Source organism: Nicotiana tomentosiformis, chromosome 1, assembly GCF_000390325.3.
Source record: "Nicotiana tomentosiformis chromosome 1, ASM39032v3, whole genome shotgun sequence".
In the NCBI taxonomy this organism is placed as follows: domain Eukaryota; kingdom Viridiplantae; phylum Streptophyta; class Magnoliopsida; order Solanales; family Solanaceae; genus Nicotiana; species Nicotiana tomentosiformis.
This window is the reverse complement of record NC_090812.1, coordinates 155594793-155618894: the sequence shown is the minus strand read 5'-3', so window position 1 is coordinate 155618894 and position 24102 is coordinate 155594793. Positions and strand designations below refer to the sequence as shown.

General features: G+C 35.5%; 1 protein-coding gene across 1 annotated transcript; it reads right to left on the bottom strand.

Annotated features, from left to right (window-relative positions):
- Positions 1–16696: 16696 nt before the first annotated feature.
- On the bottom strand, positions 16697–18503 carry LOC104088221 (protein FAF-like, chloroplastic). Its single transcript, XM_018768104.3, has one exon. The coding sequence runs from the start codon at positions 18339–18341 to the stop codon at positions 16845–16847; it is 1497 nt and encodes a 498-aa protein (XP_018623620.1). The 5' UTR covers positions 18342–18503; the 3' UTR covers positions 16697–16844.
- Between the last annotated feature and the right edge of the window lie 5599 nt (positions 18504–24102).

Below are 24102 nucleotides of genomic sequence, written 5' to 3'. Positions count from 1 at the left end.
CCGTTTAGGCCCACTACCCACATGGACTGCGGTCCTGGGCCGGTCCCGGTCCTGGACCGGCTTACTTGCCAGCCTTAATTACAATAGACTTATTGGAGGGTCCCATTGGCGTGTATCTAGTAGGAATTGAACCTACAAATTTGCCAAGTCCATCTGATTGCAATATGAATGAACAAAAACAAATAAGTTTTGGCTAATGTGACAAAGATATCAATTAGTGTTCCAAAGACTTTACCACTTTTATTTATGCCAAATACTTGAAAAACAAATATGTTCGGAATAGAAACTAAAGAAAAAAGTCAAAGGAAAAGAAATTTGGGCTTATAAATTGTTCAAGTAAAAAACAAAATAAATTTATTAAAAATCTATAAATATTTTACTATAAATTTAATTATTATTATATATTAATTATGAGATCTTTATAGGAATCTATAAATTTTAAATTTTGGATTCGTGTCTGATCATCAAGTGAGTTGACCTAAGTAGACAAATAATACAAATCTCTTTAATATAGAGGAGACTTAGATTTATTACCATTGCTAATCTTTTGATTTGTTTATCTAAAGAATTGTTTTTTTTGGAAGTCCACCGCCCAAAACTTTAGTTTATGGACATTACTTTAGTTATTTTAATCAACCATGAGAATACGAGGTATATGATACCAATTGACTATATTCTTTTCTTCATCATTAAAATTAATGTCAAATATCAGTCTTTTTTAATTTTTATTTCGAAGTGATTTCACATAGAAGGAAACTTTTCCAACTATAGATACTCTCAAGTTGTAATATTTACTATATTATTAGTTAATTTTAGTGAATACAAGTGGTATAAAAGGACTGGTATTTATGTATAAATGCTGGCAATTTCAACCGATTTGCTCCCCTGTATTGGTAGAAAATAAATAGTACATGTGGAGTTATATATAGCTGACAGGGCATGATACATGGATCACTAAGAATATGACAACTGGAGTGTAATAATTAAAAGACGCACGAGTTACAAGAGGTACGAACAAATCACTCACGAGATGAAAGGATGTAGTGCTCGAGCCTAAATTGTTCAATGAAGAGATGCGGATGGAATGAATCAAGATAATAAAAAGGAGAAGATTCATGAACCTCTAATTAATGAGGAAGAAGAATCGGAACCGTTACAGAATCTTCGTGAACAGTTACGATCGCCAATTATAATGGTTCATTTAATGTCATTAATGCTCATAATGACTCAGACATAAAAGGAATGAAACGTTATATTTGTAAACCCTTGTATAAGGGAAGAGAATTTTATTTGTAAGGGGAGGCTCTAATTATTATTGGAATATAATTACTTTCTTGTGCTCTCTATTAGTTATTTTATCATTTCTTATTCTAATTTCCTTTCTTATTTCTGAGAGAATATTGAATTTCTTGATTATCAGTAACCCGAGTACTTCTAAAATAAGCTTTGACTGAGAATCTAATTCTTTGGTTAAACAAATTGGTCCCGTTACCGAAAATCTGATAATCTTCTCTTACTTTCCAAATCACTCTCTCTCAATTGAATCATGTCAAATGTCAATGACAACAATCAGCAGGTGGAAGGAACCCCAGTTCTGTCACCTCAAGGAACCTACGCAATTCAAGAGAATCATCACCAGAAAGATCCACTACTCATAACAATGGGCAACATGGAAATAAACAAACTGTCGAACAGGATGCTGTGAAGCAGTTAATTGCTTAGTATGTGAATGATGCTCTCTAGGCTTTCGTGAGAGGACTACCAACTGTACCACCCACACCTCCACCAAACAACACTGCAACTATGGAAATTCCACGATCAGGGTTGGCTAATTCTGGAAGCGGACCAACTCCCACCGAGTCACGTGATGGGAGACCAGGTACGCCTAATAATTCTGATTTACAAACTTTAATACTAACCTTGCAGAAACAGGTGAAAGAACAAAACGACCGTATTGAGCAAATACCCGGCGTACCACATGTGATCAAAGGAGTTCATTTCGACAAATATTCACAACAACTATGGAAACCAAGCGCAGCTCCATTACCAATTCTCAAAAAGTTCAAAATGCCTGACATCCCGAAATACGATGAAATGACCGATCCACGTGACCACGTTACTGAATTCACCACGAGAGTAAAAGGCAATGATTTAACTAAGCAGGATATTGAATCTGTGCTGGTCAAAAAGTTCGGTGAAATACTTACTAAAGGAGCGTTAACATGGTACTCTCTTTTACCTAAAAATTCTATTGACTCTTTTGCTGAGCTTGCAGATCTATTTATAAAAGTACACTCTGGTGCACAAAAAGTTGAAAAGAGAATGGAGGATATATTCAAAGTAAAGCAAGGAGATACAGAATTGCTTCGAGAATTCATAGACAGATTCCAACGTGAAAGGATGTTGCTACCAAGAGTACCTGACAATTGGGCAGCCAAGGCATTCGCAGGCAATTTAAACGAGAAAAGTTCAGAAGCTACGAGGAAGCTTAAAGAGAGCCTACGAAAATTCCCTGCCACGACATGGAATGATGTCTATAATAGGTACAATATCAAGTTACGTATCGAAGAAGATATCATAGCTCAGTCCAGGGTTGAAAAACAAGTTCGAGGCGGTCAGAATCAGAGAAGAGGTCCGGTAAGAATAGGTACGAGCCTTATATGGGACATTCGGGGTGAGAAGCTCATTCCAAATTCGAAAATGTGTGGGCTGATCACATGTTCGCAAATAGAGATTCAGGTTCGTCATCGTCGAGATTCAGAAAAGATCTAGGTGGACGTAATAGAGATGCTAATAAAAACGCAAGGATTGGGGACTATAATTTTAATGTGAGTACCTCCGAGTTGGTCGCTGTTTTAAGAAGCATGGGGGATAAGGTACGATGGCCTAAAGAGATGAGATCAAATCCAAATAGAAGAAACCCAAACTTTTGGTGCGAGTTCCATAATGACCACGACCATAGAACATCAGACTGCAGATTATTACAAGGTGAGGTGGAACATTTATTGAAGCAGGGCTATCTGACGGAATTGTTCAGCGAGAAAGGAAAACAAGCTTACATGAAAAATAGGCAAGAGCCCCTAAAACCTCCGTCTCCAAAGAGAACAGTAAATGTGATAAACAGTGGAGAAGAGGTCAATGGCGTAACCTATACAGCTGCGAGAAAAGCAACAAAGTTCACAATAACTCACGGGAAGCGAACTCGCCAAACTCTAGAAGAAGGCAACATAACCTTTGACGATGCAGATGCCGATGGATTAATGATTCCTCACAACGATGCACTGGTAATATATTTACTTATACATGATACTAATGTAAAATGAGTTTTGATTGACCCAGGTAGCTCTGTGAATATCATTCTATTACGAGTGGTGAATGAAATGCTGATGGACGGTCGTGTAGTTCCAAAAGCACGTTCCTTATCTGGGTTTGATAACTCAACCATTATTAGAAAGGGCGAGATTGAACTAAGCACATGCGCAGAGGGGGTCATCAAAGAAACAAAATTTCAAGTGATAGGCACAGATATGGCCTATAATGTGATTCTTGGGAGGCCGTGGATTCATGATATGGATGCTGTGCCATCCACATTATATCAGGTTATCAAATTCCCTTCAAAATGGGGAATTCAACAGATTTGAGGAGATCAACAAACTTCAAGGAGCATCAATTCGGTGATACAACCAAGTCAAAAAGATACAAGTGCAAATAAAAAAGATGCGGGTGCAAGTGAGAAAGATGCGGTAAATTAAATTTCAACAGAAATTATATCAAAACAAACAGACGTGGACTCCAGACCAGATGTAATTCAAGATCCAGAGGAGAACAAAAATATTAAAACAACGATTGAGGAGCTTGAAGCTGTTCCACTATTCGAACAATGGCCAGATCGAAGAATTCATATCGGAGCAAGGTTAAACCCAGATAGGAGAGGTAAGTTAATTGAATATTTAAAAGCTAATGCGGATTGTTTTGTATGGTCCCATTCAGATATGATAGGTATACCTCCGGAGGTGATGATTCATAAATTAAATGAAGATCCATCATTCATACCTGTCAAACAAAAGAAGAGGAAGCAAGGATCATTCAAAAATCAAGTGATCGATGAAGAGGTACATAAAATCTTAAAGATCATTCAATACGTGAGGTAAAATATCCTAATTGGTTAGCTAATACTGTGGTAGTTCCAAAAAAGAATGGTAAATGGAGAGTTTGTGTAGATTACACTAACTTAAATAAAGCATGCCCGAATGATTCATTCCCTTTACCGCATATAGATCAATTGATTGATGCTACCGCAGGCCACTAATTATTAAGCTTTCTAGATATGTTTTCTAGTTATAATCAAATAAAAATGGACCCCTTAGATGAAGAAAAAACTTCATTTATTACAAACATGGGGAATTATTGTTACAAAGTCATGCCTTTTGGCTTGAAAAATGCTGGAGCCACGTATCAGAGGTTGGTGACCAAGATGTTCCAAGAACACCTGGGGAAGACGATGGAAGTGTACATTGATGATATGTTGGTTAAATCTACCCAAGCGCAAGATCATTTTCAATATCTTTCAACTACCTTCGAGATCCTCCGCAGATAAAATATGAAACTGAATCCAGAAAAGTGCGCTTTTGGCGTAGCTACAGGTAAGTTTCTAGGATTTCTCGTATCTAATAGAGGAATTAAAGTAAATCCTGTACAGATTAAAGCTATTGAAGAAATCCCTGATATACTCACAAGCAAAAAAGAGGTACAAAGATTGACAGGTAGGATTGCAGGTTTGGGAAGATTCATTTCAAGATCTTCAGAGAAAAACGTTAAATTCTTTTCAGTATTGAAGAAGCAAAATCAGTTTGAATGGACTGAGGAATGCCGACAAGCCCTCAAAAATTTGAAGGCCTACTTAACAAATCCTCCCTTACTGTCTAAACTAAGGGATGGAGAAAGATTATTTGTATATCTTGCAGTTGCAGAAGTAGCGGTAAGTGCTGTTTTAGTAAGGGAGGACAAAGGTAAACAATCTCCTATTTATTATGTTAGTAAATCTTTATTAGATGCTAAAACTAGATATCCTCATCTAGAGAAACTAGCTTTAGCATTAGTCATGGCAGCTAGGAAATTGAGATCATATTTTCAATGCCATCCTATCTCCGTGATAACTGCATATCCATTAAGGAATATTTTGCATAAATAAGAATTGTCAGGCAGACTAGCCAAGTGGGCAATAAAACTAAGTGAATATGACATTATTTATCAACCTAGAACAACAATAAAGTCTCAGGTTTTAGCAGATTTCGTCGCATATATTAATACAAAAATAATTCCTGAAGTAGAAAAGGAATTACAAATTTTTACTGGAGCTAATCTAGGTACATGGACTTTATTTACTGATGGCTCTTCAAATGTCAAAGGAGTTAGTTTAAGTATTGTCTTAATCCCACCCTCAGGTGAAAGTATAAGACAAACAATTAAATGTTACCCTATTACTAACAATGAAGCAGAGTATGAAGCTGTAATTGTAGGTTTGGAACTAGCACGAGAACTCTCCATAGAGCAAATCATGATTAAAAGTGACTCTCAACTGGTAGTCAATCAGATGCAGGGGACTTACACTGCTAGAGAGCCACGAATGCAACAATACTTGGAAAAAGCACGAGAACTGGTTAGGCAATTCCAATCATGGAAGATCGTGCAAATACCCAGGGAAGAAAATACAGAAGCAGACGCGTTGGCTAACTTTGCTTCAGTTGCAGAAGTAACGAGTGAGGAAAATGCTATTGTAATCCATTTATTTCATTCAGCACTTGACCAGGATAAACATGAGGTAAGTTTTAATAATTTAACCTAGGATTGGAGAAACGAGGTTGTTAATTTTTTACAGTATGGGATCGTACCTGAAGGCAAGAAAGAATCTCAAATGCTTCGACGAAAAGCTGCTCATTAATGCCTAATTCGAGATAATTTATATCGAAAAATATTTGGCAGTCCTTTAGCAAGGTGCCTTGGACCCAATCAAACGGAGTACATGATGAGGGAAGTACATGAAGGACATTGCAGAAATCACGCAGGTAGAAGATCTTTAGTTAAAACACTAATCAGGGCAGGATACTACTAGCCTAAAATGGAAGAAGATGCGGAAAACTTTGTAGCCAAATGTGATAAGTGTCAACGATATGCCAATAATATGCATCAACCTGCAGAGTTATTACATACAGTTATTTCCCTGTGGCCATTTATGAAATGGGGAATGGATATAGTAGGGCCTTTACCACAAGCTAAAGAAAAGGTACGGTTCTTATTAGTGTTAACAGATTACTTTTCGAAATGGGTAGAGACAGGAGCTTACAAATAGGTACGAGAAAAGGAGGTGAAAGACTTCATTTGGCGAAACATTATATGCCGGTTTGGAGTTCCAAAAGAAATCGTATGTGATAATGTCCCACAATTTATAGGCTCGAAAATCACGGAGTTCTTTCAAAGTTGGCAAATCAAATGAATAACCTCTTAACCTTACCATCCCTTAGAAAATGGACAAGCTGAGTCAACAAATAAGATTATCATTAATATTTTGAAGAAGAGACTAGAAAAATTAAAAGGGAATTGGCCTGAAGAATTACCAGGAGTATTATGGGCTTATAGAACCACATCAAAAGCAGCCACGGGAGAAACTCCATTTTCGCTTGTGTACGGTTCATAAGCTTTAATCCCAGTTGAAATAGGAGAACCAAGCACGAGATTCAAATTGGTAACGGAAGAGTGGAACGATGAGGAATTAAGAGCAAACTTGGACTTACTCGAACAAAGACGAGAAGAAGCTCTAATACGGATGGCAACACAAAAGCAAATCATAGAACGATACTACAATAGAAAGGCTCACCTCAGGTACTTCAAAATTGGGGACTTCGTTCTTAAAAAGGTTTTCCAATCAATGAAAACAACCAGAGCAGGAAAGTTAAATCCAAATTGGGAAGGACCCTATAAAGTTCGAGGTATCACTGGAAAAGGTGCCTACGAGTTAGAAACGATGAATGGCAAGGTTTTACCCTCGAGTTGGAATGCTGCTCATTGAAAGAAATACTATTTTGAGCAAAAGAAATACCCACGATCAGGTATCGTTCAATTATGATTTTTGTTTTGTACAGTTAAAATTATACTAACAATTTTAGATAATAGGCAAAAGCTAGCCCACACCAAATGATGATATTAGACTTGAAAGACACGCGGAAGCAACATTATTCCTGATCTAGGGTTGCAGCCTTTCTGATGGAAATATAAAGGGTTATGCAGTCATCATCTAAATTATATATACCTCCGAGTCCCGTATGTTTTTCCTTTTCAGGAAATGGACCATATGGAAGGAAAAATCAAGTGCTCGAGATTTCATACTTCAAAGCTCTAACACTTGGGGGACTATATATATGAAAGGCAAAGAAGACTGAAAAAGTCAGAATTCGAGTCAAGCCTGAGACAATATACCCAAGCATGAGGCAATCTACCCAACAAATCGAAAGTTAAGAGCAAAAACACAAGCTTGATAAACACAAGCCTGATTCAAAAAACCTATGATGAGGAATACACTCGTGGATGTAAATTAGAAAATCTTATGAATATGTAGGTTAAAGGCAATATTTAGTTATGGGTTGCAAGATATACCCTTGATTTTTGTAAAATCTGTTATAAGGAAAACAATTACGAAAGAGTTGTAGATGATACTTGAATACGTGTAAAGTATTATACAGTTTGGAAGTTCAAACAATACAAAACTTTCTCAAATTATTTTAAGAAACATGTGTGTTCCTATTCCTTCCTTCGTATGTTTACACCAATATGAAGTTGAGGACGTCTTCTTCATTAAGTGTCATTTATAAAAGGTCCCTCTTTTATAATTCGTGCATGTTCAAAAAGTCACGGAGTATTGAAGCATTTTTAAATGCATAATAAGAGAGTAGTACAAAAACTCAAAATAAGATATTATAAGAGTTGAACAAAAACTCGGAAAGTAATATTACAATAACTTGGTTAAAACTAAGTATAAACTTAGTTCCAACCGAATTGTTTTATACAAAACCACAAAATAGGTAAAACTTTCCAAATCATTACAAACCTCAAAACGGCCCAGGGGTAAAAACTAGCCAATCATTCCAAAAACAAAAACAAATAAAACAAACTTCCCATCAAAAGTTCAAGAAACAAACTAAGAACACTATGGGGCAGAATCCAAAGCAACACTATCAGCAGCGGGAGAGGCAGAATCTAATATGGCATCACTAGCAGCGGAAGAAGATTCGACTAGAGCAGAAGAGGCTTGAACACCAACTTCACCAGGAGTAAGTTCATCACCTTCAGGAATTCCAACCTCAGGTGAGGAAAAGTTCTGACTATGCTGATTTTTTTCAATAGTTTCCTTAGCCTTTATAATCTCAGCATTCAAGTCAAAACCTTCCTGGCTAGCCTCCATCAAAGTCTCGAGGCACGTGTTTAGAAAAGCCCAGATTACGTCAAGAGTTGATTTATCTTCGAGAGCCTCATATTCCTTCTCCCATTGCTCGATCTCAGCTTGCAACTCTTCTCTTTCAGTTAAAGAGGCATCATAATAAGCCTTCAAAGGGGCGAGGGATCTCTCCAAGAACTGGACCTTATCAGTAGAGGAACATAGGTCTTCTTGAGCTTGAGTGAGTGTTTGAACAAGCTCCCCGGCATAGATCTCTTTCTGATTAAGGAGTTCATTCAAATTCCTAATCTCTTCGGCAGCTTTGGAAAGTTGCTCTGTAAATGAAGACTCAAGGATGCCATTATCTTTGGTAACTTGACTGGAAGAGGCTTTTTCAATTGCCAATTTTGCCGCCATCACTCTTACTTGCTGCTCCAAAGCACACTTCTCCTCATCTAAAACTTCTTTCTCCAATTGAAGACCCTCGTATTGTTTCTTCCAGTTGTCCGCCTCCGTACTTTAATCGTCGACTAGCTGTTCAGTATGGACAATTCTCTCCATAAGCTCCGTGCCTATCACGTTAATCTACAAAAGAAAAAGAAGAAGTGGTTATCAAACAAAGATAAAAAAAAATCACGAGAAAAATAAAGGAAAGAGCTAAGACTCGTACCTTCAAAGATGAATGAACAATATCATTCATCCATGTTAAGGAACTGTGGCTTTCCAACTTTGACTTCTCAGCTGGGCCAAGTAGAGGTTTTATCCATACGTTGGCTTGACCAGATTTTTTCAAAAGATTACCATCCTCGGGGACTTCTATGGTAACCTTTTTCATCATCCTATTGCTACTGGAAGTATCAACTTCAACATGAAAAGTGGTAGCAATGGGGACAATTGAGGAAGTGAAAACAGCCATGGGAGGAGCAACAACAACAACAAGGGCGGAAATCTGAGAATCAATAGGAACTGACACTGGAAAAGAGGCAAGGGGTACTTCTTCGGAAACAGGACCAAAATTTTCACTATCAAAACCACGAAAAAATAATTTATCGGTAGAATCACGATGGGTAACATTCATCTCTTCATCAGAACTCACTAAAGTAGCACTTTCATGCTCATTCACGGGAACTGAACTTGGAGGAGTGGTGGTTTCATCATCCGAAATAACACGCCTCCTAGCCTGCGCACTAAAGAACCCTTTTCTTGTTCCTCTGAGCCACGAGCTCCCTCCGCTTTTCTCTTTGATGAAGAATTTAAAATCATCTCTTGAGCAAGGGACAAAGAGAGTCTTGATGAAGTAATAGATGCGGCACTGACAACTCGAATGGGAAACCCTAGCATAGGAAAAGATTAGTAACCTTCAAGTAAATACAAAAGAAAGGTGGAAAATTAAAGAGAAGGATACCATGAGTTTTGACTTTCTAATTAAACCTATTATAAAGGTATTTCCAAGACCTTCCTTCCGCATGAGCAACCGACAAAAATTTTCCTACCCAAGCACGGAAGTTTGGTATTTCTTCAAAAACTTCCATGGTTGCTAAAAAGAAAAGAAAAACGCCAAGTGATCGTAAATTTCTTCTTCCCTCATAAAAGAAGAAGAGAGATACTTAAAAAAAAAACTTACGTGCAAAATTCTATTTTTTTGGAAAAGGCATGTTCTCCTCACCCACCAAACCACTTGTGGGAGCAACAACGAAACGGTCATACCAGCCATGATATCTATCATCTTCAGGGCTAACCAAAACCTTTTTGCTTCTGGCCACGAGAGTAAAGACCCCTGAACGAAATAACTTAGGGGAATAAAGATGAAGCAAGTGTTGAAAAGTAAAGGGTAAGGAAGCCAAATTAGAGAGGTATTGTAGACATGCAACAACTCTCCATACAATAGGACCAATCTGTTCTAGACAAACATTAAAGAAATGACAAAATTCTATGATCGCTGGGTCAATAGGTGGTCTGAAACCTAAGGTAAAAGGATATGTGTAAACAAAAGAATAACCAACATGGTACGAAGTTATCCTTTGATTTGAGCCAGGAACTAAAATTGGAAAATCAGATTTCCAGTAGCATTCTCTTCACACAAGAGAAATCAAGCCATTAGTAATATGGGAAGGATAGACATCGGCACGATCATGGGAAGTCATAGAAGTAACTTGGTTCCTAATCGATTCACGATCCGTAGAGAAAGAAAATTCTTGAGGAACGATTTCATCCACCGTTGGTTCTCGAATGGGTTCACTTGATTCCCTATTTCTGACAGAAGATCTATGGGTTGAAGAAGCCCTAGTCCTGGAAGAAGAAGGAGTAACAATGTTGGTTTGAGAAGTATAACCACGAATAGATACAGATCCTAAACTACGTAATCTACCACCTCTTCTATTCCTAACATGAGCAGTTGAAGGGGAAAGTTCATCTACAATTACTACTCTGCGAGGATCGGGGTTTGATGAAGACATGGTTATACGAGGAAATAATGCGTGCTGAAGAACAAGAACGATTAAAGAAAAAGAACACTGTAGATTGAAGGTTTTGTGAAACTAAAAGTGACTGACGCAATCGCAAGAAAGCATTAAAAATAGTTGAAGAGTCGCAGACCCAATCGACGAAGGCCATGTAGCACATACATTAAATAGAAGTGACATGCGGCACGCTGGTTCTGAAGAAGACGTAATGATACATGGGAAACGACAGCAAAAAATTTCCGCCATAAATACGTGCCACTTCCCAAATATTCAATTGCAGAATATTCGACAAGTGGGGGGACTATTTGTATTAATAGAAAATAAATAGTATACGTGGAGTTATATGTGGCTGACAGGGCATGATACATGGATCACTAAGAAGATGATAACTGGAGTGTAATAATTAAAAGATGCACGAGTTACAAGAGGTACGAACAAATCACTCACGAGATGAAAGGACGCAGTGCTCGAGCCTAAATTGTTCAATGAAGAGACGCGGATGGAATGAATCAAGACAATAAAAAGGTGAAGATTCACGAACCTCTAATTAATGAGGAAGAAGAATCAGAATCGTTACAGAATCTTCACGAACAGTTACGATCGCTAATTATAACGGTTCATTTAATTTCATTAATGCTCATAATGAGTCGGACATAAAAGGAATGAAACGTTATATTTGTAAATCCCTATATAAGGGAAAAGAATTTCATTTGTAAGGGGAGGCTGATTGTTATTGGAATATAATTACTTTCTTGTGCTCTCTATTGATTATTTTGTCATTTCTTATTCTAATTTCCTTTCTTATTTCTGAGAGAATATTGAATTTCTTGATTATCAGTAATCCGAGTACTTCTAAAATAAGCTTTGACTGAGAATCTAATTCTTTGGTTAAACACCCCACCCAAATTTGCTCTCATTTACTAGTTCAATGCATTTGATGAATTGAAATACAAAATGTGGAATTAAACAATATTTTAGGTATTAATTAATCACATTTTATTACCATTATCACCTTGTTCTCGGTTGTTAAATGATTGCAGGTTTCTCTTCGGAGCAATTATTTTTGCAAAGACTATCTTGGAAGTGAATCGCCATGATTAATTCTTTTATGTACTTAACCTTTTTAAATTTTGCATTTTAAATAAAGTTCCTTTCATTGAAAAAAATCTTTACGAACCTTTCATTGGTTAGGATGAATCAAAAGTTTCAAAACATTGTCCTAATATCACATATTGTTTGATTGAGAACACCACAAGGTCAAGTTTCAACCTTAGCTTTAATTTGAAAAATATTCATGTCTTAACTTTTACTAGGTGATTCTTCAGTCCGCTATATATTTCTTTCAAATCTTGATTTTCTACTTTATTTCAGTTGATAAAAATATTGTCACTTTTGTATTGTTCATCAGATATACGTTGAGATCGAAATAACAAGGCGTCATGCAAAAACTAACAAAGTAAATTTTGGCGATGATAATGGGACAACAAAAGAAAACTATATCAAACAAGACATTATAATATAATATGGTTTGATCAATTGACATACATCAATCTACTAATATAAAAGAGAAAAATACTTATCGAGAGAATAAATTCGCTCCTTAAATAAGACTCTCTCGCAAGGAGTACAATGTGGATGGTATTGTATTATAGTGAGAAGTAGGGATCATCAATTTACTAAGGTTCATAATCTTTTCTTTCAAGAAAGGTACCTATCAAATATGAAAAAGATCTATATTTTCTTTTTAAGAAAAATAAAATTAATTAAGGTAAATACTTTACCCTTCTTTCGACTAACATGGGAATCAAATATGAGAAACAAATCAAGGCAAACCCTAACAACATGAGACTTATTTATTTCTAGTAATATCATAAAATTCTTCTGGAAGATTTAAGCCTTGATAGCACCTAACCCAACCCACTAGGTAAACCAAATAACAACAATCCGATTCAAAAGAGATTTAACTGAGAAACTAAAGATAATATATCTGACTCTAATACACTCCCCAAAGACTGATAGTACAAATCATGAGCTTCTAAAATTTAGAATTTACAAAGCTAATATGAAATAAAATACATCATCTGTTTGAAATAAATGAACAGATTAATAATTCTAAAGCTATCAAGAATAAGAGGCAGCTATGACCGGATCACAGGTACATCTCCAATGCCAGTTCCTTCCATACACAGCAACATCAACATCCGAAATCTGCACGCAAGATGCAGAAGTATAATATGAGTACAATCGACTCCATGTACTCAATAAGTAACAAACTTAACCTTAGGCTGAAAGTAGTGACGAGCTTGACAAAAGTCAGAGTCCATCATCAATACTCATGAAACAATTTTTAACAACATAAAATAAAACAATACAAGTAATAACTCAAGATATGATGCTCTGTTTGTTCACAATTTCCGAGAAAATAAGCATGTTTTTTCAAAGATTACAGTAAAACTCAATTCTTTTCACCAAATCACCAAAATATGAGCGAATTTAAAAACTATGATTTTTTTCAAAAACGTTCTTCCACAATAAAAAATTTCATTATCAAATGGCAGAAGAAAAATGCACCTCTATGCTTGTATGTCAAGTATGCATGTCAAGTGTAATGTAACACGGTATAAAATCATATGCATACTCTCACAGTATCAATTCACTCAGTCCTCCCAGTAACTCAATCCTCACAGTCACTCAATCCTCCCAAATCACTCGGCACTTGCGCTCGGTACTCGCACTCAGTAGGTACCTGCACTCAATGTAGGTATCCAGACTCTGGAGGGGCGGATCCAGCCCAAGCGCTATAATAAGATAATCATAGAATGGATCAAATAAACATGTTACGACGTGCAACTCGATCCCATAAATATCCTCACAATCAGGCCCTCGGCCTCACTCAGTCATCAATCTCTCCAGTCTCCCGGGCTAAAGAAATATCATGAAAATTAGCCCATAAATAATGATATGATGTATCAATAAATAAGAACAGAGATTGAGATATGATATGAAATGAATAAATATGACTGAGTATGTAATTATAAATTAAGTAAATCATTCAACAATAATTCGACCTATGTGGGTCCTAATAATACCGGCATATAGTCTCAACATGATTTCTAACATAAGTTACAACTCAATTTCTTTAACACATAAAAATACATAGATAATGACAAGATTATCTAACTACACAACTCCACGGAATCAATTGAGTCACAATTCTACGGTGCACGTCCACACGCTCGTCACCTAGCATCTGCGTCACCTTCAAACAAAATTACATAACACGTATAATCAGGGTTCATACCCTCATCTCCAACTTTAGAAGTGTTACTTACCTCGAACAAGCCGAATCTAATACCGAGCAAGCTAAACAATACTCCAAAAATTCCATTCCGCGCGTATCAACCTCCGAATGCCTTCCTATCTCCTCAATTCTAGCCAAATGATCTGAAACTAGTCAAACAACGTGCAAATTAATCAAATTATACTCCAATTCTTAAAATTTAACAATTTATATAAATCCCAACTCCGCTCGAAAAGTCAACCAAAAGTCAACGTAGGGCCGACTTCTCAGAACCCAACAAAACTCATAAAATTTGACAACCCATTCAATTTCAAGTCCAACCATACTATTTTCACTCAAATCCAACTCCGAATCGATGTTCAAAACTCGAAAATTCGTTTTATGAAATTATAGACAATTTCACCAATTTCTCTTTCAAAATCGATAATCAAATGCCGAAAACGAAGATTAATTCATGAAATATAATCACAACCAATTTAAGAATGCTTACCCCAATTCGTGTGGTGAAATTCCTCTTCCAAGTCGCCAAACCGTGCTCCAAAATCCATAAATTTGAATAAATCCTCAAACCCCCGAATAAAAGTTTCTGCCTAGGATTTCCGCTTTTGTGGACAGGGTTTGCGCACTCGCGCACTTGCATTTGCGAGTAATTTCCCGCATTTGCGGATTCCACCCAATAGAAGACACATTGCACCTACGGAATATTTCTGTGCTTCTGCAGGTGCGAGCAAGCTATCGCTTCTGCGAAGCCAAATTCCGCTTCTGCGGAGGCGCGGATACGCCCACAATGCCGCTTATGCAAGATTCTCCAACCAACCCAACATTTGCTTCTGTGTCTTCATATTCGCACCTGCGCCCAGTGGTCCGCAGGTGCGACCACACCAGAACAGACCTGCCAAGCCTTAACAAAAATGATCTGCAACGATCCGAACCTCGTCCGAAACTCATCCGAGCTACTTGTGACCTCGTCTGAATATACCAACAAGTTCCATAACATAATACGGACTTACTCGAGGTCTCAAATCACACATAACAACATCGCAACGACGAATCACACCTCAATTCAAACTTAATGAACTTTAAATTTTTATCAACTTCAAAATCTCGTGTCGAACCATATCAAATCAACTCATAATGAACTCAAATTTTGTGTACAAGTCATAAATGACATAATGAAGCTACTGAAATTTCCGAAAACACAATCCGAGTCCGATATCATAAAAATTCAAATTCCGGTCAAACTTGTGAACTTTTTAAACCTCAAAATTTCCAACTTTCGCCAATTAGTACCGAAACCTTCTAGAAATATTCAAATAAAATTCTGAGCAGAATTTAGGTTTGACTAATTTAGGTTCACAACCACATAAGGCCTATGAAAGCAGAGATGATTGCTTTGCTTGTTCCTTGAGCCATCTTCGTCGTCACCGGAACCAACCATCCTCTTCACTCGCTTTACCTAAATTTTTGTACTAAATTATTTAAATATTTTGCTTTTTTAATTTTATTTTAAAAATGTTCTTTTGGATAGAAACCTCAATTATATTCCCCATTATCTTCCCTTTTCACTCCTTTATCGAAAATTAAGAACCGAATATTCATGCATGGAATATAGTACGTAGTAGTATTAGTATAATATTTCACACTATCCCCAACAGCATAGTTTGTGTTAGATGATGGAGGCTGGCATCAACAATAGAGTGATGGCGGTTTTGGGCATGAAACAAATGAGGATCTAAATTTTTAGTTTATGAGTTTTGAACGATAATTCTTTCACTTGCTAGATTCTGAATATATTATTTATATATATTAAATAATTTTTTATTTAATAAAAATATAAAATTTGAGTCAAAGCTTTTGAATTCAACGGGTACAAACCATTCTCACGATTAAGTTCATAGAAACTCCCCAAAGGGAAACCACTCTGCCCACTATCTATAAAGCAATACCACTCAATTTTTTTCCAGTTTTAGTTTCGACTGACAAAATTAGCTTATGGAAAAAGGAAGAAAAAAAGGAAAAATAAAAGGGAGAATTCCCATTTTGATGCCAAGCCAGAAAGAGATGACACTCCACCAAGTCAAAGATAGGTCAGCAGATTTTTGGCTAATAATTAAGTACTAGTATCATCAGAATAAACTAAACTTAAAAAAAAAGGGCGAACCCAAAAAATTCGAGTGTTCAAAATTTGAATACCTTTGCAGGGCATTTAAAGTCTATTTTATGATCAATAACGAGTAATATTTTACCTCATACACAGTATAAATTTTTAGTGAAGGAAGTTCAGTTAACCACCCTTGACCACACATAGCTTCACTCCTGATACTAAGGAGTATTTCATGTGACGTGAACCTGAATTAGTTAATTAGTTAATTGATTTCGGATACCAGATGGTTATATCGAAAAAGGGAATTTTTTTTTTAATTCAAAATCTGATGGTTGTATATATAGCAATGATCTCTCTCTTTGTTATTTAGTTGTACAGAACTCTTTTTTTGGCAAAAAAGAGTAAAAACTTGTCATGACTCAAAGAGGAAAATTACAATCTTACTAATACATATACTATACTATTACATAGTTAATTATGTTTATTTCAATGGTTAATTAGTAATTGGATTAGGACTGGATTAAAGAATTTAAACTTTTATGATGAACATCAAGAGGTGGCAATGCAATAAGGCTCCCAAATTAGTAAAGACCTCTTTGCCTCTTTGCATCCTCTTTGCAAAGGTACCAAATAGTTCATATTTGCTTTGTTGTTCCCTCTCATTAAAACCAAGTCTTGCTGCTCAAATGCTGCTATATTTGTTGTACTCTTGGCATTGATAGCAGTACTATTGGTTGCAAGAAAGTTGTTGCATTTTGTTGCAACTATGGGACTGTTGGCAATGCTTACAACTGTTGGCTTCTTCCTCCAAAAATACTGATAGGCATTGAAAGTTGCCGAACCCGAGGCCGCGGTCAGTGGTGGTGGAGATGGAATTAGCTGAGTTGGGAGTGATTGCGGAATTGTGGTTATTTGGCTTAGTTTCTCCATCAGTTCAGTTGAACCTACAGAACCCGTTAAGTTGACAATAACTTTATTAAACTTGTTAGACCATGTTACTAAATTCTTCATATTTATCACCCCACTTGATAATCTTGCCTTTTGCTCCATCAATATATTCTCATTTTCTATCTCCTCCTCCTCCTCCTCTTCTTCTTCTTCTTCTTCTTCTTGTTCAGGAAAATCAATACTATTGTAATCAAATTGAGATGTTTGATCATCAATATCGTCGAGCACATCATCAAATTCTTCCCCATAATCCTCCATCTCCGAGTTTGATGATGAAGTAGGAGTACTATCATCAATGAAGGTGAGAAGAAGGCGACCATCGTGGCGATGGGCACGAAAAAGATTTCGAGGAGGAATAGATATAGCTTCAAGAATCAATCTACCATCTTGGCGTTGAGATTTCATGTGAAGGGAAGGCTTGTTGTCCCCTCTAGCCAAGGAAGGAATTGGAGGAGGAAAAGATTTAGGAAAAGAAGATGATTTCTTGATATAATTATATTTTACAACTCGCAATTCCTCAAAGGATTGCGAGCAGTATTGTTGTTGTTGTTGTTGTTCGTCTTTTTCTTCCTCTTCTACATCTCCGATTTCAGAAGGAGCGTAGGAGGAAAAGCTATCAGAGCCAGTCTCCGATCCAAGACTTTCAGTACAAATTTCAAGGCTTTTTTCACTCAAAGAACTAGTTGATCTTTTAACAAGAGGATGAATATAAGGAGTTTCAAGATTCGACATGTCATCATCATCTTTCTTTTTCGACAAAATTGAGCTCCAAACATCAAATGATTTATGATCAGTAGCAGAAACAACCGCAAGATCTTTTGATGAAGCAATTTTTTTCATAGGAGAAAAAAATCCATTTTGTGCTAGCCATTGTTTAGAGGACATATCAGCTGAAAATGTTCTTCTAATTGAGGGTGCACTTGATTTTCCTCTTTCAGATTCTGACCCAAGAATTGACACTATGCCTTGTTTCACTTTACTTGCCTTAGGCAAAGGTATTATTGGTGGTTTACTCAATTGTGGTGCAATTGTTTCTTCTTCCATTCTTATAGATGAGTTGATTTTCTTGTTGCTAATACAAGTTGTTGATATCTTCATAGGCCAAGAAACAGATAATAGAAGAAGATAGAAAAGAACAGTGTCCAATTGGATGACAGTTGCAAGCTAAGAGAGGACAAAAAAGTGGGGAAAATTATGTAAGATACTATTATTGCTATTTGGTATGTATAGAGAGTATGGGGTGTTTTTGGTTACTATGTTTCTGAATGCAAATAAAAGGGGAAGAGGTTGTTAGGATATTTGTAGGTGTCCAAAGAGCCTAATGGAATCTTGTGCGAGGGACCCTCCTCTTCCCTCTGTTTATTATTATTTTTTTGGACAAATATCATTTTTAGTCTGCGTAACAAATTATTTATATTCGATAGCTAAAAAGATATATAAAATTTATATAATTTTTGTATTTAGCATGTATATATATATATACAAAATATACATTTTTACTATTATTTTGAGAGCGGCTATACAATGTCATTTTCCCTTATTTTTTGTTTGTTTTCCGCTCGTTGTCCGACACCCCACTTTTGGACCCCAACTAATTCGGATTCATACATCGTAAGTCCATTAAAAGGAAAAGTGCTCACTACAAGGATTTTTAAAAATTTTCAAGGGCTCGAATTCGAGACCTTTGATCTAGGGTAGATGGATCCTTTTTTATCCCGCTACAACCCTTGATAGTCCCTCTATTTAGTTTATTTTTTAAGTTTTCCATCCATTGTCCCGCACCTTGCTTTTGGACCCCGACTAATTTGAATTCACGCTTCGTAAGTCCCATTAAAAGGAAGTGCTCTCTACAAGGATTTTTTTGTTTAAATTTTCAAGGGCGACTAGAACTCTAGACCTTTGATTTAGGGTAGAGGGATCCTTTCTATCTTACTATAACCCTTAGTAGTCCCTCTATTTTTTTTTAGTTTTCCATCCATTGTCCCACACCTCGCTTTTGGACCCCTACTAATTCGGATTCACGCTTTGTAAGGCCCACTATAAGGGGAAGTGTTTCTTACAAGGATTCTTTTTATTTTTAAGGTTCGAACTCGATATCTTTGATTAAGGGTGGAAGGATCATATCCATCCCACTACAGTTCTTGGGGAGACATTTAAGATTTAAATTTTTTGGGTTCAACATTTAGGATTTTTAGCATTGAACCATTGACTTTTTAAAGTTATGGATTCATATTGCTATTTATTGCAATACTAGTGAATTTTTACATATAAATTTATGTTTCCCGCCAAAAGTACTAGGTTGAGTTGAACCCAGTGCTGATACATTGCATCCGCCTCTGGTCTTTGGTAGTCCCTCTATTTTGCTTATTATTTCTATTGCTAAAATTACAATATTATGTTTAAGTTTTATAAGCGAGCAAGGACGGAGGGTGAGTAAAATCTACGGGTTCGGTCGAATCCAGTAGTTTTGGTCCAAACTATGTATTTGATTTAAGAAATTTATTGAACATGTATAAATTATTAATTTAAAAAATTCAGTAATTTAAAAAATTTAGAATCCGTACCCATAAATTTCAAATTCTGACTCTTTCTCTTTTAAAGCAAGTGTGTACAAATTTTTACACGCTCAATATAGTTTAAACGGTTTTAACGAGTTACTTATTTCTTCTTTTTTAAAGTTATTATCCTATGTTCATTATTAAACAGTTACTTGCTGTTTAATTTTAAAGTTATTTGATGGTAAAAAGAGATTTTATATTGTTAATGTATACAACTTAAACTTACCATATAGACATTCCTTATGATAAGATTAATTTAATCTTTACAATAATGCAAGCAAGATCCGACTTCACCAAATTGCCCCTTGAGGTATGAGTCCGGAATTAAAGTATAGTTCATTTGGACTCAAAAGACACAATTAGGTTAAAAATAAAATTGGGCACCATTTTATATATAACGGGGTTATTCACCGCACTATACCTTAACGATAATTTTGTCTGTTAAGATCTAGTGCGGTGAAAAATCGTGCTATATTTGAACTTAAAATGGACGGGAGGGTATAACGCACATATATAAGGCGCTATAATATAGCGCCTTATATATGTGCGCTATACCTATATAAAAAAAGCGTGTCATCTCCTTCTCCCACCAGACGCGAACCTGAACCCCCAAAACCCAAAAATCAATCCCCCTCCATTTTTAAAGAAAACAACTCAGTGGAGCCCACCCGTCCCACAAAAAATGTATCTTGTCCGTATTGTAGAAAGCTAACACCGAATCTAAGGCGTTATCGTGTAGTGGTTTGCTCGTTTCAGCCCCTAAATCATCCAATCTTCACCTTGCAAAAAATTGTAAAAAATGCGTATTAGTTGTTTTTTAACTATGGTCTATGTTTTTTTTGTGATTTTTTTGTGATTTCATTAGTTTGTCTTTTTTTATCTGGATTAGATTATATTTGTGCTAAATAATTAGTAAAATAGAGAAATTATTATTTTATGAATAATTAATGTCATTAGATGTTATAAAAAATATTTATTAGTTATTTTTTAATGTGGTATATGTATTTTCGTAATTAAATTAATTTTATTATTCTTTATCCGGATTAGATTATTTATCGTGTAGTTATTTTTTATCCGGATTTTATTGTTGTACATATATTAACACGTGACTTTATTGTTGTTTAGTGCCCTTTAGTGTTATGTTATGCCCGTAATTTTAATGTAGTGCTCTTTAGCATAGTTAAATGTAGTGCCTTTTGGCTTAGTATCTTGGTAATTATTGAAGTTAATCATTTAATTAACTGTTAATCCTAAAAATATCTGAAAAGGATGATAGTTCAAATACAAATTCTCTCGAATTTTAGTCAACAAATGTAAGAAAATAACATAAATAACAACAATATTTGTCGAACTAAGTATTTTTATATGAGTACTTATTAATTATATCACATATAGTTATGAAAATTAATTATATAATTCTATTATACCCAAAAATAGGTGAGTAAGAAACAAACATATAAAATAAGAAACAAATATAGAAAGTAATAAACTAACAAATAAAATAAGAAACAAACATATAAAATAGTAAACTAACATATAAAATAATAAACAAACATATAAAATAATAAACTAACATATAAAATAATATGTCACGACCCCAAATTCCCTCCGTAGGATGTCGTGATGGCACCTAGTCTCTAAAACTAGGTAAGCCTATCAATGTAGAATAATAATAAATATCTGAAATAAATAAACTACAATTCAAACAATTTCAACTCCCAAAACCTGATAGAAATAAGTCACAAGCTTTTAAGAATTTATTCTCTATGTCTCTATACATTAGAGTCTAAAGCAAATAAGGAAGACAACATAGTAAGATAGAAGGGGACTCCGGAGTCTGCGGATGCTAGCAGATATACCTTGAAGTCTCCTCGTACAACTAGTTTACTGATGCGTGGTCTGATAAGATGTACCTGGATCTGCACAAAAAGATGTGCAGAAGCATAGTATGAGTACACCACAGCGGTACCCAGTAAGTGCCAAGCCTAACCTCGGTAGAGTAGTGACGAGGTCAGGTCCTACTGGAGAATAAATAATGACATGGTAAAATGTTTAAACAATATTATAAGATAAAATGACAATGAAAATGAATCAAGTAGTATGTCACATTTAATTACATCAAATAATGGCAAATAAATACCTCGTGGAAACAAAGCAGAATTATTTTCAACTTGAAGAAAATCACAACAATAATTAAAGGCAACTGCGGCCATAAATCAATATCAACAAGGGTACTCCCGAGGTACCGCCTCGTAGTCCAAAATCATAAACAAATTCACAATATCTCATTTTCTTATATCACCGCGGGAGCCTTCACAATTTATTTAAAGAAAATATTTTTTTTCCCGAAATTGCATCCCGTGTTTTAGCCACCCTTATCACACCGCATGACTTCTAGTAGTCACCCCTACTAGCCACGCGTATCAAGCCACCCTTATCTCACCGTATGCGTTTCAACACCCAGACCTTATACCACCGCATACGTATCAGTATCATAATATATCACAATTTGCACCTCAAGTGCCCAATATTTCAATTTTCCACGAAAAAAATCTCCCGAAAATATTCAAGAATAAGTAATTCAGGAAAATAATATTCCAAATTTTTAATACGTTACTTTAATATCAAAATTAAAATGTCAAATACTTTATATTAATAATATTTAATTTAAAGAAAATCAACCTTCAAATAATGCACAGTATTAAAGAAACCAAGTTTCAATTAAATAGGTAAAACAATTAGTAGGAAAAAGGCAAATAAATTTAAAATATATATCACAGATCAATGATGAAGAATATAACAAGATAAAATAATTTAATAAATGCACAACAATGATCTACACAATTTAAAAATATAATCTTTCACATTTAGCCCGTGTACACACTCGTCACCTCGTGTATACGACTTTCAACACATTTCAATAATCACATTAATATCAATTCTAGGGAAAATTTCCCCACACAAGGTTAGACAAGTCACTTACCTCGACTTGCTCCAATTTAACCAAGTATTATGCTTTTTCCTCGATTTTCTGACTCCGATCAATTCGTATCTAGTCATAATTAATTCGATACAGTCAACAAAAATTATAGTAATCCATTTCATAAGAAAATATTACATTTTCATTAAAATCCGAAATTAGCTTAAAATTTGCCCGTGGGACCCACATCTCGGAATCAGGCGAAACTTATAAAATCCGATAACCCATTCAATTACGAGTCCACCCATACCAATTTTACCAAAATTCGATAACAACTCGACCTCCAAATCTTAAATTTTCGTGTTTGGAAGATTTTGCAAAAATCTTGATTTTTCTTCCATAAATTCACGGATTCATGATGTAAATGAGTATGAAATCATGAAATATAATCAATATAGGATAAGGAACACTTACCCCAACGTTTTCCCGTGAAAATCGCTCAAAAATCGCCCAAGAACCGTGCTCCAAAAATCCAAAACGAAATGAATGAAATGACCATTTTTGGTCCTTAAGTTTCTTCCAATCCGTTACTAAAAGTCCATTTTCCGTCACTAAAAGTTCATTTTTCGTCACTAAAAGTCCACCAGAAACTGCTCTGCCAGCCTTCCTTCAATTGATCATAACTTTGTGTACAAATGTCCAAATGATAAATGGTTTTACTTTCTGGAAATTAGAATCAACCGACTACAACTTTTATGTTTTTCAACTTTTCTGATTCCTTATAAATTGCGAGATATAAACTTCCAAAGTCGGCTCCATGCATCTGAATTTCTGGCGAAACTGGTCTATAAGTCTTCATTCAATCCATCATCACTTTCTGTACAAATGTCCAAATAATGAATGGTATAACTTTCTGGAAACTAGAAACAAACTAATACAACTTTCATGTTTTGACAATTTTCCGATTCCTTATGAATTACGAGATATAAGCTTCCAAAGTTGGCTCCACATACCAGAATTTTCTGTCTGCAAATTTCTGGCGAAATTTCTGTAAATTTCCAGCAACTTCTTTGTCCAAAATCCATTCCGTTTACCTTCTGAATTCCACCCGAGACCTTCGGGACATTAACCAATTATTCCAACATGTCCCAAAATACAATACGAACTTAGTCGAGGCTTCAAACCATATTAAACAACATCAAAATGACTAATCGCACCTCAAATCAAAATCTATGAACTTTGAACTTTCAATTTCTACAAAATCCACCGAAACCTATCAAATCCAGTCCAAGTGACCTCAAATTTTACACGCAAGTCATAAATAACATAATGTAACTATAAAAATTTTCAGAATCGGATTTCGACCCCGATATCAAAAAGT